Source organism: Tripterygium wilfordii, chromosome 14 (assembly GCF_013401445.1).
Source record: "Tripterygium wilfordii isolate XIE 37 chromosome 14, ASM1340144v1, whole genome shotgun sequence".
Lineage (NCBI taxonomy): Eukaryota > Viridiplantae > Streptophyta > Magnoliopsida > Celastrales > Celastraceae > Tripterygium > Tripterygium wilfordii.
Window position 1 is genome coordinate 4,118,752 of NC_052245.1, and position 14,216 is coordinate 4,132,967.

Consider the following 14,216-nt stretch of genomic DNA (forward strand, 5'->3'; position numbering starts at 1 on the left):
GTGTAGAGATTTGGAATTTAGAATAAAGAAGTTTTGATTGGAAAGTACCTCACAAGTTCAACTCCCACGCTCACTTGTTTCAACATTATTTCCTTGTTACTGACTGATTTTATGGAGTTAACTATCTGGTGTGGGTTTCATCTCATTCTCTCTGCATGGATTTCGACTTGGTCTTATTTATTGTCAACGTGGAATGGACTAGATTGATGAACCAAGTTTAGAGTTGATCCAATTGTCTAATAATTGACATGTCGGGCTGTTAATTCTCAATCACCAAAAGTGGAAAAAAAAACAGTCGAGTTGATCCAGTTTTGTTGGTTAAAAACACAGTAATGAATGAAAGCTTGCACCTTTGCAGAGACGAATGTGTGAACGAACCAAGTACGACAGGTAGTTGTTGTTGATGGTGCTGCTTTAAATGTGGTCGGCGCCCATTTTTCTTTCTCCATCTGTTTTCCTCTAGGCTCTAGGTCTCTAGCTGGAGAAAATATAACTAAAGAGAGCCAAGAGAGGAGAAAAAAAGAGAGAAATAGATGGTTGACAGCTTAATAAGCTTCCTAAACACGGCACAGAAAACTCTTTGAATGCGTGTGAAAGCATTGTTAGAAGAAGACTGTCGTGAACTTTGCGGCTACGACAAGGTTGTAAGTCCCTTTTATGGGTTATTAGATCTAGCTATTCTTGATTTCTTTTGTTGGGTTTTCGAATAAACTATATATGCTTGATGTTAATAGCTTCTAAGAATGCCCTTTTCTCCTCAAGGTTTGGTCTTCAATTTGCTTCACCTCATTTTTAATTTTCCTGCCTGATTTGCGGATGATTGGCAAAAGAGAAACAGTTCAATCTTTCTTTCTTTTTGAATGGAAATTTTAATGCAAACTGCACATCATATATGGCTATTCCCCCCTACAGTATATCTTTAATTTCATTCTGCTTAATTAGCTCAATGAACTGAGTTGCTGCTAAATTTATCTGTTCCTTTCTTGATTTCTTCAGATTTATGAACATCCAGAACTTGCTTATATTATTGGTTCACCAAATTCATAAGCTTTGTTTTTGAATAAGCATATGGTTTTGAGTTCCAATTTCATTATTCTTAATGGATAGGGAGGATGCCATACTTGTACGAATTCTAAGTTTGGCTGACAGTAATCTAGGAGTCTTTTTGAGTGTGTGCTTGATGCTTATGGAAAACTGTGGCGGCGTGGTTTGTTTCATCTCACATCAGAACTTGGGAGTTTCGCTATGAAATTTCATTTCACAGTTTTCTTCCGTTGTATATCTAACTGGAAGTCATATATATTCTTTGTTTCTGTTTGCAGAATTGGGTGCTTTCCAATTACTACGAAAAAACATATTCAAGGCTGATGAAATGTGTTTAATTTAGAGGGTGAAGCCTAATCTTTGGTCCGTTACAAGAATATATATATATATGTGGAGAAAAATGACCACCGACACGCCTATATATCGATTAGTTAGATGTCCTAAATGTCGACTGCTTCTACCGGAGTTGTCTGACCTTCCTTTATACAAGTGTGGTGGTTGTGAGATTGTTCTCCAAGGTAATACTCCTATAAATATAAGAAGCTCGTATAAACCCTGAGGAAATGATGCAATTGGATACTACAATTAACTTAAAAGGCTCAGACTCCTCTTGTTTTTAATTCCTTCAGATGATATTGAAGAAAAATTCCCACCTTGCATTAGAAATATAAGGGATTTGATTTGATTGTAGATTGCTCCCGTGTTGCAGATACTTGACCTCTACATTTACTACCGCGAGTTCTTTATATCCTATAAAATATAAATTCAATGCTATGACTAGTTCTCCGGTGGTAGAGTTGTAGTGATGCAATCTAGAGATTACAGGTTCAATTCTAGAAAATAACCCGTCCACTGCGGGAGTTTTGTGTGCGAGAGTTGTTTTCCTTTTTTTTACCTATGACTAGTTCCCCCTTGTGCTTTATATCCTTTTACCTAGTGATTTCTATCTTGCTATTTTGAAGTTGTTGATTAATCTCTTTCATTCTTCTTCCTATTTGCAGCCAAAAGACGAAAGGATGCTGGTAAAAGCGCAAACTCTAACTTACGTGAAACAGATGCTGCTCAGATGAATAGTTTGGATCAAGATTCCGAGGATAATGATAAGAGGGAATGTTCCTTGGATCATAATGATAAGAGGGATTGCAGCATATCTGGGGACTGTGATAATGAGCTGCTTGGAAGTGTAAACTTGTCAAATGAAGACCAAAAGGATGATTTTTTGAAGCAAAATGACTTGAAGGGTTGTAGCTTATCTGGGGACTCTGATAATGAGCAGCTTGGAGGCTTAAACTTGTCAAATGAAGACCAGAACGATGAGCAAAATGACCGGAAGGATTTCGGTTTATCTGGGCCCTGTGATAATGAGCAGCTTAGAGGTGTAGACTTGTCCGATGAAGATCAAAACGATGGTTCTTTGGAGCAAAATGACCAGAAGGGTTTCGGTTTATCTGGGGCCTGTGATAATGAGCAGCTTAGAGGTGTAGACTTGTCAGATGAAGACCACAGTTATGAGATGCATCCCGAGGAAGTTTGTTCACCAGCGGACCTTTCTCCTCGTCTGAATAAAGAGTTGTCACCATTGGCAGAATCAAATACGGAAGTTGATGTCAATGATGAGAACTCAGAATCAGATGTAGAAAGCAATGATGAGAGTACTATCAAAAGGTCAAGCACCATTTATGGGACAGCAAGAGAGAGCATTTCATCTGATATGCTTGTATCTTCGCCTACTGAACAAATGGAGCATTCCCAGGAAGACATTGCCAATGCTTTTGGTCGTGTTAGTTCCACAGATACCTTGGAAGCTACAGATTTTATCAATCCCAGTTCAGAGCTTAGTGGTAAGCTCATAGATTTGTCTAAATCCCCAACAACCAGAAGCTATCATGCTTATTATGATGGCAGCTCATTTGACGGGATGGATGATCAACCCCCAAACCACTACAGGCATTCATTTGATCTTCATAGACATCCTCTTAAAAATTCTTACGAGGTACCAAATCGCGATGTTCCTGAGGAGACGCCTAGAAGAAACAAATTCCTAGCAAATGGTGATGCTGAGATGCAACATCAAGCGAGAAAATTTTTATCAAGATTGTCAGATAAGATGCATAAGTGGAATCAAGATGAATTGCAGAAACCGAAACCGATAGGGCTTGGCTATCCAGGTGGAAACTGGAGATCGGAGAGAGATGAAAATCCATTTCGGTTGCCTCCATATCAAAGGGGCTTACCAATTGGCTCTGAAAGTGTCGGCCCTTCCAATCAATTTCGTGGCAGCTCTTCCAATCAATTACACGATGAGTTCCATAGGGATCCGAGTACTCATTTGCATAATAAACATGAGCACACTGAACAGGAAAAGAGGAAGCTATTGAGAATGGTTAATGAACTACAGGATCAACTTAACAGAGCATACGATCTGAATGAAGGGACACAAGGAGTAGATTCTGCAGGCATTGCTCGGGAGAATCATATGCCCATGTACTATGATCACAAGGCCCCGGAGGAACAGAGTTTTTATAACTTAAACTATCCTATGTTTCCTGGAAGATTCAGGCAGGAAAGAAACTGGTCCCAGCAGAGTAAATTCTTACGTAAACCTTTCTCAGGTGAGGCAACATATGGTAGACGCCGCATGGATTCCTGTTCCTGTCCATCAGACTCTCAGAACTCAGCTCAGTTGCCTCCATTTGGCCCTTTTCATAATAAAGGGCATTGCAGGATCCATCCTAGCCAAAATTTCCACCCTTCCTATGCCTCTTGTCCCTTAAGTCCCCAACAGCACTTGTACTCTGAGTCTCCATTACACAGTCGTGAAACAAAATCTGATGACCAGAGGCATAAAGACCATGGGGTTAAACGGTACCTAAGGGAGAAGCAGCACTCAGGAAAGAAACTTCTCCGACCCATAGCTGATGCAGCTCCTCTCATAACTTGTCATAGTTGCTTGAAACTGCTGCAGCTCCCTGCTGATTTCCTCGTCTTTAGAAGGAGATGCCACCGTCTTAAGTGTGGTTCTTGTTCCGAGGTAATTAAGTTTTCCGTTAAAAATGGAACTCATTTGGTTCCATATTCACCAAACTTTAAAGACCCGCCACCAAGTGAGATTGACGCGTATAGTGATAGTGATAGGAGAAATTTGGCGTCAGCATCTCATCCCAGTGAATCTCCAAAGGTGCGTCCAGTGTCATGCTCTGATGATTACTGTTTCTCTAAAAGCTGCTCCTCAGATGTAGATCCTGCTTCTTTCACACCATTGCATCCTGTACCAGGCAATGCAGGTGACAGAAAAATTCCTAGTGATTCTTTGAAGAGTAAGCAAGAGAGGAAGAACCGAAGAAGTCTTTTTTCGAAAGAGACTGAAAACAAAAATAAGAATCCTGTAGAAGGATGCATGTCAACTGAGCCCTCTGCTAGTACTTGGAAAGCTAGGAGAATGTCCTCTGAGATTGAGGAGCTTCCACCAAGATCGGTTTCTCCACTTCATCGACTCATGGGTTATTCCTCCCCAACTGAATTGATCAAGGGACCAGGACCAGCCAGCTCTAGGAGAAGCTGATAAGAAAGCATGCATGCATGCATGTCTATTAGCAGCGTGGGACATCTCCTCATCCACGCTTAGTATCTATTTATCATTCTTATCCACAAAGTGAATTTTTTTTTCCCCGTCGATTTATAGATGAACAGAATTGATTTCTTTGCTGAGGAATATATATTTGAAGTAGAAACAAAGCTTTTGAATATTGTATGATTATGGTTATTTGTGTATAGCTGATGTTGTATAATGAATTATTCAATGTTGGATGTAAGAAAGAGTTGGATGTCATCAATAAAGTGTCGGAATGTTGGTTTTCAATGCAGTTTTTGTTCATTTATCAATCATGGACTACACATGGTGACGTTGGACAAGATTTCGTATTTTTCTATAATTATTAGAGGAGAGATTGATCTTTAATTTATACAAGTTGCTGTCCAATTACCATCCCTTCTTGTTAAGAAATGATGGAACAGGGACCGAAAACTTTCCCATAGCCAGACAGGCATTTCAGAGCTAAATGTCCAGGGCAATATCTATGTTATCATCTGTGGCCTTTTTGTTACATTTATAAGAGGAAAACTAAGATACAAATGAGCAGACCTATGTTATATATTTATTATTTTTGTTGGTCTTCTCCTCGTAGACTTGTGCTGACTAACTGATTCGTACTATTAGAATTATTTCTATTGCTAGAATTAATATTGTTGAATGAGTTTCAAAGACGTATGGATAGAGTATCGAAATGACCTAGTACTTTCGAAAGATAGTCCATCAAGCCCGTCTACTTTGTTTTGAGCTAAACAAGCATATATGCTTTCAAGTTTGGTCTCCGTTACCCCTTCATCCATCCAAAAAGACCATTTTTCGAAAGTACAGAGGCCATCGCGGTACTTATCCCAAACAACCTCTAATAAGTATTAAGAAATGCTTTCTGTATGCAAGCATGTTTTAATAGCTGGATCATTATGGTTCTTTGACCTAGCTTAAAAAGCGATCATAACAAAATTTTGTTACAAAGAACCATAATGATCTCTCTTCAAAGTGCATTGACAGTAAATAAATTATCAACAAGGGTTTCATTTACCAAATCAACAAGCACATTAACACTGTATATCACTATATCTACAGACCCTATACTGTGATTTCTCAATGCTTCTCGAGAATGTGTAAACCTATGTTTCAACTTTGTATGTAACACAATTAAAGCCTTCTAGCAACAGCAGTACATCCACATGCACAAGATTCAATTAAAGCTTGTCCCTGTAGCTGCTTCTTCGATTGGAGGCGATGGAAATCCTCTGGTCCTGAAGCATGTTCAAGTTGGGGGCCAACAATCGAGTATAACGATCAAAATACAGAAGCTGTTTCATGAGTAGAGCAAACTCCCTGGGAAATCTCAGTCCATATGATTCACTAACCCGGACCTGTTGAAAAGATAGATGCCAATATTATTTTTTGATAGTTAAAAACTCCATCATTCACTAATCTCAATCCATATAATGTTTTGCATGTCCAAGAGCTGGCTAATAACTCAACATTCGGGCTTCGCTAGTGGAAGAAAATTCTAGGACTTGCATACTGTCATAGGAATCTCAGTGAATGCCTCATCTTTTTTTACTTTGGAGCAGGGGTAAAGGGTGGCAATTCAGAATGGATAGCGTACCACATCAAGGAAAAGTGCATTCATTTGCCTCTCGTCAACAACTATATTTGCTGAGACAGCAGTTGCATTTGTTCCAACTTCCCTAGCTGTTGCAACAACTACTTCTGTGTCCAGTTCCTGCATTCATATCCCATTATGATTACAGCATAAGCAGCAGTTGGCATAAGTAATTCAAGGAACTATACCCATTTAATTGCAATTAAACACCAGTGAGAACACATCTCTGTTACTCATTTTAACTTCCTCCGAGCTCACATTCTTTCAGAAGACTTGTACCCATATAACTTCTTGTTTTGCAAACTTAAGAAGCAGCCCTGTGGAGACTTCATGATGCAGGTGACAAGAAAAGGCAAAATTCAAGGATCAAATGCGTCCTAGAGTTGTGATTTATTTGGGAACCTACGAAGTATTTTCTAGCTAGTTTAAGTCTTACATAAGTTATCTATTTGTTGGGCTAGTTTTATTGGGTTTTCAAGCAGGAGTGTTGTCAAAGTTACAGGTTTCCTGGAATTTCAAAATCATTAGGAAAACGTGTTTTCTTCAGCCTTTTACTAATTTGTATGTGAAACCCTAGTTTGGAGTCTAATTAATTTCCTTCTAAGAAGTTTTAGTATCTATGGCGGAAAATAACAGTATTGTGATTACTAAGCAGCCTTTTTCAAGACTTTTTCCAGCAAGAAATGGCTTCGGTTAGTTGATGCAATCCATTGTCAGCTATGATGAGAATGAATACTTATGTTTGTTGCTAAGGAACAATAAAGTGTGATGCTTAGATATATGTGATTCTTTTTCTTTGATTCCCTGATTTTATGACGATTCCAGATCTGTTATTGACAAGTTAACACTTCAAATTTTTGGCGTTAAAAAGCCCAAACCATCCCCCACAACCGTAATTGTTTAGATATTCTAAAGTCTGCAGTTTCCTTTAATTCACTGTTCTAAGGTTACTGTTTGCAGCCACAAGCAAGATCAAAATCTTTTTCAGCCTTAAAAGCACCAAATTTAACCCTCAATAATTCCTAAGAACAATTACTGCTATTGCTCTGCTGTTTCACTTAAATTAATCTGCTGCGGAGTTGAAAGCACCAAATTTAACTTGAGAATTCCTAAGAACAATGACTGCTATGTCACTTAACCTAATCCGCCGCGAAGTTCAATTACCCAGACTCAATGTTAAGACCCTATGCATATATCCTGTCTCAAGACAATTGTAAAAACACTCCACAGAATGTCGTCACAAAATCTTCGAGGGGGAACTAGAGGGTGTACTTTGTACCGACTGCAAAAGAATCTTACCAACAATAATTATGGCGTCCACCAACTGATAACGATCATCAGGGCACACATAATTGCTCACAATACATTGATGGTTGAAATGGGCAGGGAAGACACCAACCAAGATTAACTTATGAGGAAACAAGTCTAAGATGTTCTTAGAAGCTTGAAATTTGATAATTTGAAGTACGTAAGTATGACCCTAGTGTATTGGAGCCCATGTACCGATAATGTACATAAACAGGACAATGTATCCAACTTTCCAAAAGAATTCAAAGGCAAGTAATGAATAGTCATGGGACTCACCCGTAAAGATGAAAATATCTTTTCCAAATCTCTTGCAAAGGCCTTAGTATCAATATCATTATTTGTAGCTCCCATTTTAGTCAAAGCCAAGGCCATTGAATCGTATTCTTCAGTTGCAATTGATGCCAAGAATACTTCCATTGCACCCCATGTCTGTGGGGATATACGTCCAACGATTCCTGTATAATTTGATTTTTAGAAATATAACAGACCATTGTATTAAAGAAAATGACAACAGGCAAGAAAATGAAGCTATAGGCACTTGCAGCTGTGCAGGACAGAACTCATACATGCAATTTCCTTACACACACTGGTAGGAAATAGATCCGATGCAGCAATTATTGTAGCGATGGAGCCAACTTGGCAGAGAGAAGACATAAGGCGAATATCACACATTTCAGTTCAAAACCATACCAAGCAAGAAAAACAAATGTTCTAACACAACACATTGTCTAGAAGACATATACGACTTACATAAACTAGAATTCAATTGTTTTAACCATCATACATATTTGAGAAGAACAATTGCATAAAGAATCATTCAAAGAATAATAATTGAAGATACCGTAAGTGATATATAGTGGAAAGATATGTACATACCAAAATCAAGAAACCCAATGCGACCGTCACGTAACAACCACAGATTGCCTGCATGTACATCAGCATGGAAAGTTTCACATGCTAACAAACTTCCGAACCTGGAAAAGTCTCCAAACAATGAAGCTCTTAAAACTCTGATCTATAAATACTGGATGAAGATTAAATCTCACGCCACATGGATCAAGCATAACCTACCACACATTGAGGGCGGTTATAAGACTGGTCTCAGGACTAGGAACAAGTGAACTAATAGAGTCTAGGTCAGTAAGAGGAACTCCATATAGCCTCTGCATCGTCAGAACACGTCGGCTGCTGCAGTGTTGATACACTTTTGGAGCTGTAGCCTGCCTTGTGAGTCCCATGGATTCAATATATCTACTAAAGGATTCTATGTTTGCAGCTTCTTTATAAAAATCAACTTCTTCAAGCATTGATGCCCGTATGTCTTTGACAATATTAACCTAATGAAATGAGGTACTGATCATATAGACAAATTAAAAATAAACAGAGGTACACAGTTATTAGTGTTTCTTCCCTACAAACAGACAATAGGAAGGTTAAAAGCAAAGACAGTGATAAGCCCACCAATTTACTAAGAAAATTGCATGCATCATCGTAATGGATGTATAACTAAATCGATTCAAAACTGTATGAGTTCAATGCAAATAAGTTTAACCAGCAAGTCTTATTAAGAAAACAGCTTCTTTGAAAATGATGGAGGTTCTGCATATTTTTAACCAAAAGAACCAGTTAAGTCATTAAAATAAAGTTCAGTGTGTTACCAGTGATGCACGGCTAAGTTCAGGATTTAAAAACTCCAGTATGCGAGCAACAATGTACACAAAGTTCAAATCTGCAACCAATATGTCCTCTAGACCAGGTTTCAGGACCTTTATAACTACATCCTCTTGAGAGCCTTTGAGCCTTGCGCCATGAACCTTGGGGAAAATATTTTATTAGAGTTCCACTAAATAGTCATTACATTACACAATTTATCGCAAAAATGGAAGACAAAACCAAATCTGAAAGCAGGAAACCAAATAGATACCTGTGCTATTGAGGCAGAGGCTATTGGCACTGGGTCAACATATTCATACACACTATCTACTGGTCTCCCTAATTCTTCTCGCAAGATCTTTTGGATTTCTTGAAAAGGAACAGCAGGAGCTCTGTCGAAACATTTTTGAAATTCCTCAACGTATTCTTGAGGAAACAATGTGGGGGCAGATGCTATGAACTAGAATAAATACAATCGGAGTAAGCATTAGCAATGAAATTCGTATCCTCTTTATGTAAATAATTAGTATCAATAATATCATCTAAATTAGACCAAACGAAATCATTTCGTAGCCATAGATATTGTGCTCCTAAATCATATGATATTCCAATTTGAAGGTGCTTCTCATCAGGTCAAAAGATAAATTGGATAAAAAATAGACAAATGCATGCTTCTTCATCGTGTCACTGATAAATTGATCTTAAATGTACTTCTTACCTGACCTAACTTGATATAAGTTGCCCCCATGCGTTCAAACAATCTTCTCAAATAAAGTGGAGAAAGTAGTCCAAACTGCACTTGAGTTGGTAATCCAGCAGAAGAATTTGTTGCCTGCCCAATAATATACGAGTCAGAAAACTAAGGGAATTTATCATATTCTTCTTTTATCAAATCCATCTTCACGCATAAATTACTGTAAAGATTTCGAAATCAGACACATGATTCAATCCAAACAACTTTTCATCACATACAAACCGAAGGACTAGCATTGTATAATTGCCATCAGGTTTTCATGGCGGTGCAAGATCAATGGGAATAAATAGTTTTAAGTTTAAAAGTTTCAACAACACCAGCATCCATATTAGGATTAATAGACTGGAGAGCTCTCTTTTGGAGCCGTCTCAGGAATCCAGGGAGAGACCTTTAAAAGAAAAAAGAAGATGATATAATATCTTACTTTCAGATTGCTTGATATTCTATATAAAGGTAACATAATAAAGTCAAGCAAACAAAGATGGCACCTTTGATACATCAGTGAGCCACTCCCCGCCAACCCCAATGAAAGCTTGAATACCTTGAGCTAGCCTGAGAGCTCCACGAGGACCCGTATTTATAGAAGTCTGCACAATATCCTCAACCAGCTTCGGCAAGTTTTCAAAGCTATCTGAAATAAAGAAACGAAGCAAGACATGAAATTGAAAACAACCCACGTCATCTAATTGCATACAATCGCAAGCCCACATAAAACATGTAAATCTGAATTAATCTAAGATCAGCCAATTCAATTAGGAAGAACAGTAACAGAAAGAAAACTTAAGAGAAATAGAGAAAGAAAATGCATTATACCTTGTAGTCGCGAAGAGAAAAGCTCCCGAGTTTGAGAGTTTTGAGCAGAAATGATGATTCTCTTGCAGCGAAAGTTGAGCTTCTTTGCACCTGGCAGCTGTCAAAGACCCTCCAATTAATCAGTGTGATCGTGAAGATTAAGAAAAAACAAAGCAGAGGAAGAAGAGGAACATGAGGGTGATGATGAAACAGCGAGAGGCGACCGCCTCTGAGTGCCGTCATGGTCATCATCTTCGTAGTTTCTCACTTCCGGGCGTGGTCGCTGGTTTGAGGTATAGACAACCGAAAGGACTTTAAAACGACGCCGTAAAATCCAATCTGAGGCAGAGCAGACTGAAAGGTAAGGTATATCTGTTATGTGATTTAGTGAGTGAAATAGCATGATTGACAGCTGAACGCCACGTGGAGATTCATCTACCGTCTATTTTAGAGGATGGGAGGGGCTCCAATCTTCTCCCAAAATTCATGTTAAATCATGAATTTTCTTTATGAAAATGATTAATTAGAGTTTAGAAGTTATGAATTAATGTTTAGGATTTAATTTTTAATTTTTGAGATTTAGGGTTTATAGTTTACAATTTAGTATTTAGAAATTTTTTTCACAATCTACTATATTATAACATTATAGATAACAAAATACTCAATCACACATTTTAATTCATAATTTTAATAGAGAATTAAAGTCAAGAATTGGAAGAACAATTGAAGCTCCCCCATCCCCTATTTTAGCTGCTTTACCATATCGCATGGTTGAACATGATCTTCAGAACTAAAACATTTTAATTTTTCCTTTCTATGTTTCATGGCCTGCAATGCCATGTTTTGTTTCATTTTGACACTCCAATAGGATCTTGTACAACAAATGAAATGACAACGTGACTCCTTGAAACTACTTTGAAGTTGAACGTAATCAAATAATTAATCAATATCCTCATACAAAATCCTACAAAAAAAAAAATCCAATGAGGGGTGTGTTCATAATTTAAGAATCTGTATCTGATCCTGAGCTTGAGTCTTCATCTGTTTGCAACTCAATTGGTCTTACCCTGTTTGTATTTGCTTCTAATGGAGGGAGCCCATCCTCGTCCTCGTCCACGTCGTTGTTACTCGAATTAGGCTCAGTTTTGTACTGCTGAGAAGTCTGTCTTCCTAAGCTTCCATTGGGATCCTCCAAGTTGGTGGATTTGAAACTTTCTGGCCTGCATTCAGTTGTTGATGAGATTCATATAAAAAAAAGAAAAAAAGAATAGTAGATGGGAGCACAAGGAACATTACAGAAAAAGCATCAATGGACAGCAATATAAACACGCATGGTTGTGTTCTTCAGATACAAACAATTACCAATAGGCAGCTTGAAGTTAACAGAAAACCAATTGACTCAGTTTAACAAAGCCAATATTGCCTGAACATGCCACAGTAAACTATGGTTCCAGTTTGAATACCATAACGTGTCATTCATAAAGGAGTGAAGAAATGCTTTTATTGAAAATGCAGAATCTCTAACCAGACTGATCCAGATCAGGAGCTGATTATCCAGATGGAAACAGATTCTAGCCCTGGTCAACCAAATTTTGATTGGAATCTGATGATACAAGCCTTACAGAGTTGAATATGGGTATATCCACTTTGTCGAAAGAACCGGTCCGATAAAAAATTGGATTTAACAATAATTATAATGGTAATAATAATAATACATTGCATACATATAAAATATACATACTTTAAGTGCATATATTTCTAAAATACATAAAAAGTTATTTAGCAGTATTTCAAAAAAAAAAAAAGCAAGTTATTTACAAACAACAAATAACCAAATACATTATATTATTATCTGGAACCGGATTTTGATCCAAATTCATTGGGTATTTAGAATCTTGGTACCAAAAAGCAGCATTCAATCACCACATGGTAATAAAATTATCCAAAGTAAAAGGTAAACATTAGGCAAGATGTAAGCAGACCTTACCCCCACATGAAATGTGGAGAGAGCCTATTTCCATACATGAATTGAATATGTGACCTCTAGGTTGTATGCACGACCACTTGGCCACAGTAGCCACATGTTGGTCTGTGCAAAATTATCCAAATTACACAACAAAAATGATATAATTTGTTATCAGCACAAAGTCGGAAATAGCTAGGAGGGTATCCAAGAGATAACAAAGAGTCATAACCAAAGGAAGTGTTAGTAATGCGAAAACAAATGATGAGGTTGTGCTGCCTGCTGAGAAGTAGGTCAAAGAGGCTTTTGCAACTTCAAGTTAACAAAAAGATATCATCTTTATGCAGTACATAAGAAACAGGGTCGTCCATTTCCTCCTATTTCTCAAAGCCATTTTAATCTCCAAATCCCAATTCAATAATAAGTTTCTCAACCTCGAACCTGTATTAGGATTGCCTAGATGATGTTCAATTTTTGCCTTTGGGTAGTAATTGGAACAAGCATCCAAGGAACACAAGTATTGATGCAAGACCAAAAGAAATAATAAATGCTTCTAAATATTATGAAGAAGGCGCACCATTCTGGAGACTTCTGAAGCACCCGAACTTGCTCGTGAAATAGAACTTGTACAACCATACATGCAACCTTGCTACCTGATTCTAGAGCCTTTTCCTTTCCACTTTCATCGACCACAACAAAACTACCTGAAATATTACTAAACTTAAAATACATTAATGCTGCTTCCCAGTCCTCTGGGGTAAATGCTAACAGAACTACTATATACAAACTTAAGTTAACAATCATATCAAAAAACATCATGCTTCGCTGGAGCCATCACTCCCTGTAAGATATTGCCATTGTTTAGCAATAGTAGATTCTGTTTTTTAAATTAAAGGTTCAGAAGGATTGGGCAATTGCCAGTGTTGGACTTCACTGAAGACTAAGACTAATTCATGACCATAACAACTAAACTAAGGATTTCCAAGGAATTAGACACGGAAAAAAACCTCGCTTAATCCACATGCTCTTCTGAAACTTAGCTGGAAACAGTGCTAATGATTTATCTCCTTGTCCATCCATTACCTGATCAAACAGAGTCTAATTTCAGTTAATAAAGTTATCAACTATGGGTTATAAACCCAAAAAGAATCCACAATTACCGCTAAGCTTTTGTGGGTAAATGTTAGAGAGAGGATTAAGTTGAAGGGTATAAGTAAAGATTAGATTTTTACTTCGATCAGATTGGAACCTCTAAGAGAGATCACCTGCATGATGCTTTGGCCTTCTTGAACCATCAACTTCTGCTCCTTCACTGCCCTCTTCAAGTTCTTCCTCCCTCCTTTCATCCTTCTATAGTTCTACTCTCTCTCTCTCTCTCCGATTAGGGTTTCAGTGTTTGAATCGGACCTCGATTGTTCAAACTTCAAAGGGAAGTTGCCAAACAGACGAGAAAGGCTAAGTCGGGGGCATATAGGTATTTTACTCTGGAGATTTCGGGGTA

General features: G+C 37.8%; 3 protein-coding genes across 15 annotated transcripts; 1 reads left to right on the plus strand and 2 right to left on the minus strand.

The window, feature by feature from the left end:
* The first annotated feature begins 411 nt into the window (after positions 1-411).
* LOC120015299 (protein ENHANCED DISEASE RESISTANCE 4-like) lies at positions 412-4,903 on the plus strand. 11 transcript variants are annotated; one of them, XM_038867660.1, is made up of 4 exons: positions 412-644; positions 1,108-1,207; positions 1,323-1,562; positions 2,046-4,903. In XM_038867660.1, exons 3-4 carry the CDS (start codon positions 1,433-1,435, stop codon positions 4,604-4,606), a joined length of 2,691 nt encoding a protein of 896 aa, XP_038723588.1. In that variant the 5' UTR covers positions 412-644; positions 1,108-1,207; positions 1,323-1,432; the 3' UTR covers positions 4,607-4,903. The 11 variants fall into 11 exon arrangements, with proteins under 11 accessions (XP_038723588.1, XP_038723586.1, XP_038723591.1 ...); XM_038867659.1 differs by lacking the exon at positions 412-644 and adding an exon at positions 717-762; XM_038867658.1 differs by having other exon boundaries at positions 1,108-1,562.
* A 713-nt stretch (positions 4,904-5,616) lies between these two features.
* Positions 5,617-11,119, minus strand: LOC120014352 (uncharacterized aarF domain-containing protein kinase At5g05200, chloroplastic). The gene is made up of 11 exons (XM_038866281.1): positions 10,945-11,119; positions 10,774-10,870; positions 10,449-10,591; positions 9,925-10,038; positions 9,478-9,666; positions 9,212-9,367; positions 8,625-8,890; positions 8,430-8,527; positions 7,830-8,008; positions 6,249-6,365; positions 5,617-6,009 (listed from the first exon to the last, which is right to left on the minus strand). Exons 1-11 carry the CDS (start codon positions 11,002-11,004, stop codon positions 5,833-5,835), a joined length of 1,596 nt encoding a protein of 531 aa, XP_038722209.1. The 5' UTR covers positions 11,005-11,119; the 3' UTR covers positions 5,617-5,832.
* A 544-nt stretch (positions 11,120-11,663) lies between these two features.
* Positions 11,664-14,173, minus strand: LOC120014916 (probable RNA-binding protein EIF1AD). 3 transcript variants are annotated; one of them, XM_038867037.1, is made up of 4 exons: positions 13,948-14,173; positions 13,723-13,813; positions 13,293-13,419; positions 11,664-11,972 (listed from the first exon to the last, which is right to left on the minus strand). In XM_038867037.1, the coding sequence occupies exons 1-4, from the start codon at positions 14,059-14,061 to the stop codon at positions 11,756-11,758; spliced, it is 549 nt and encodes a 182-aa protein (XP_038722965.1). In that variant the 5' UTR covers positions 14,062-14,173; the 3' UTR covers positions 11,664-11,755. The 3 variants fall into 3 exon arrangements, with proteins under 3 accessions (XP_038722965.1, XP_038722967.1, XP_038722966.1); XM_038867039.1 differs by having other exon boundaries at positions 13,723-13,798; positions 13,981-14,167; XM_038867038.1 differs by having other exon boundaries at positions 13,723-13,798; positions 13,948-14,162.
* Between the last annotated feature and the right edge of the window lie 43 nt (positions 14,174-14,216).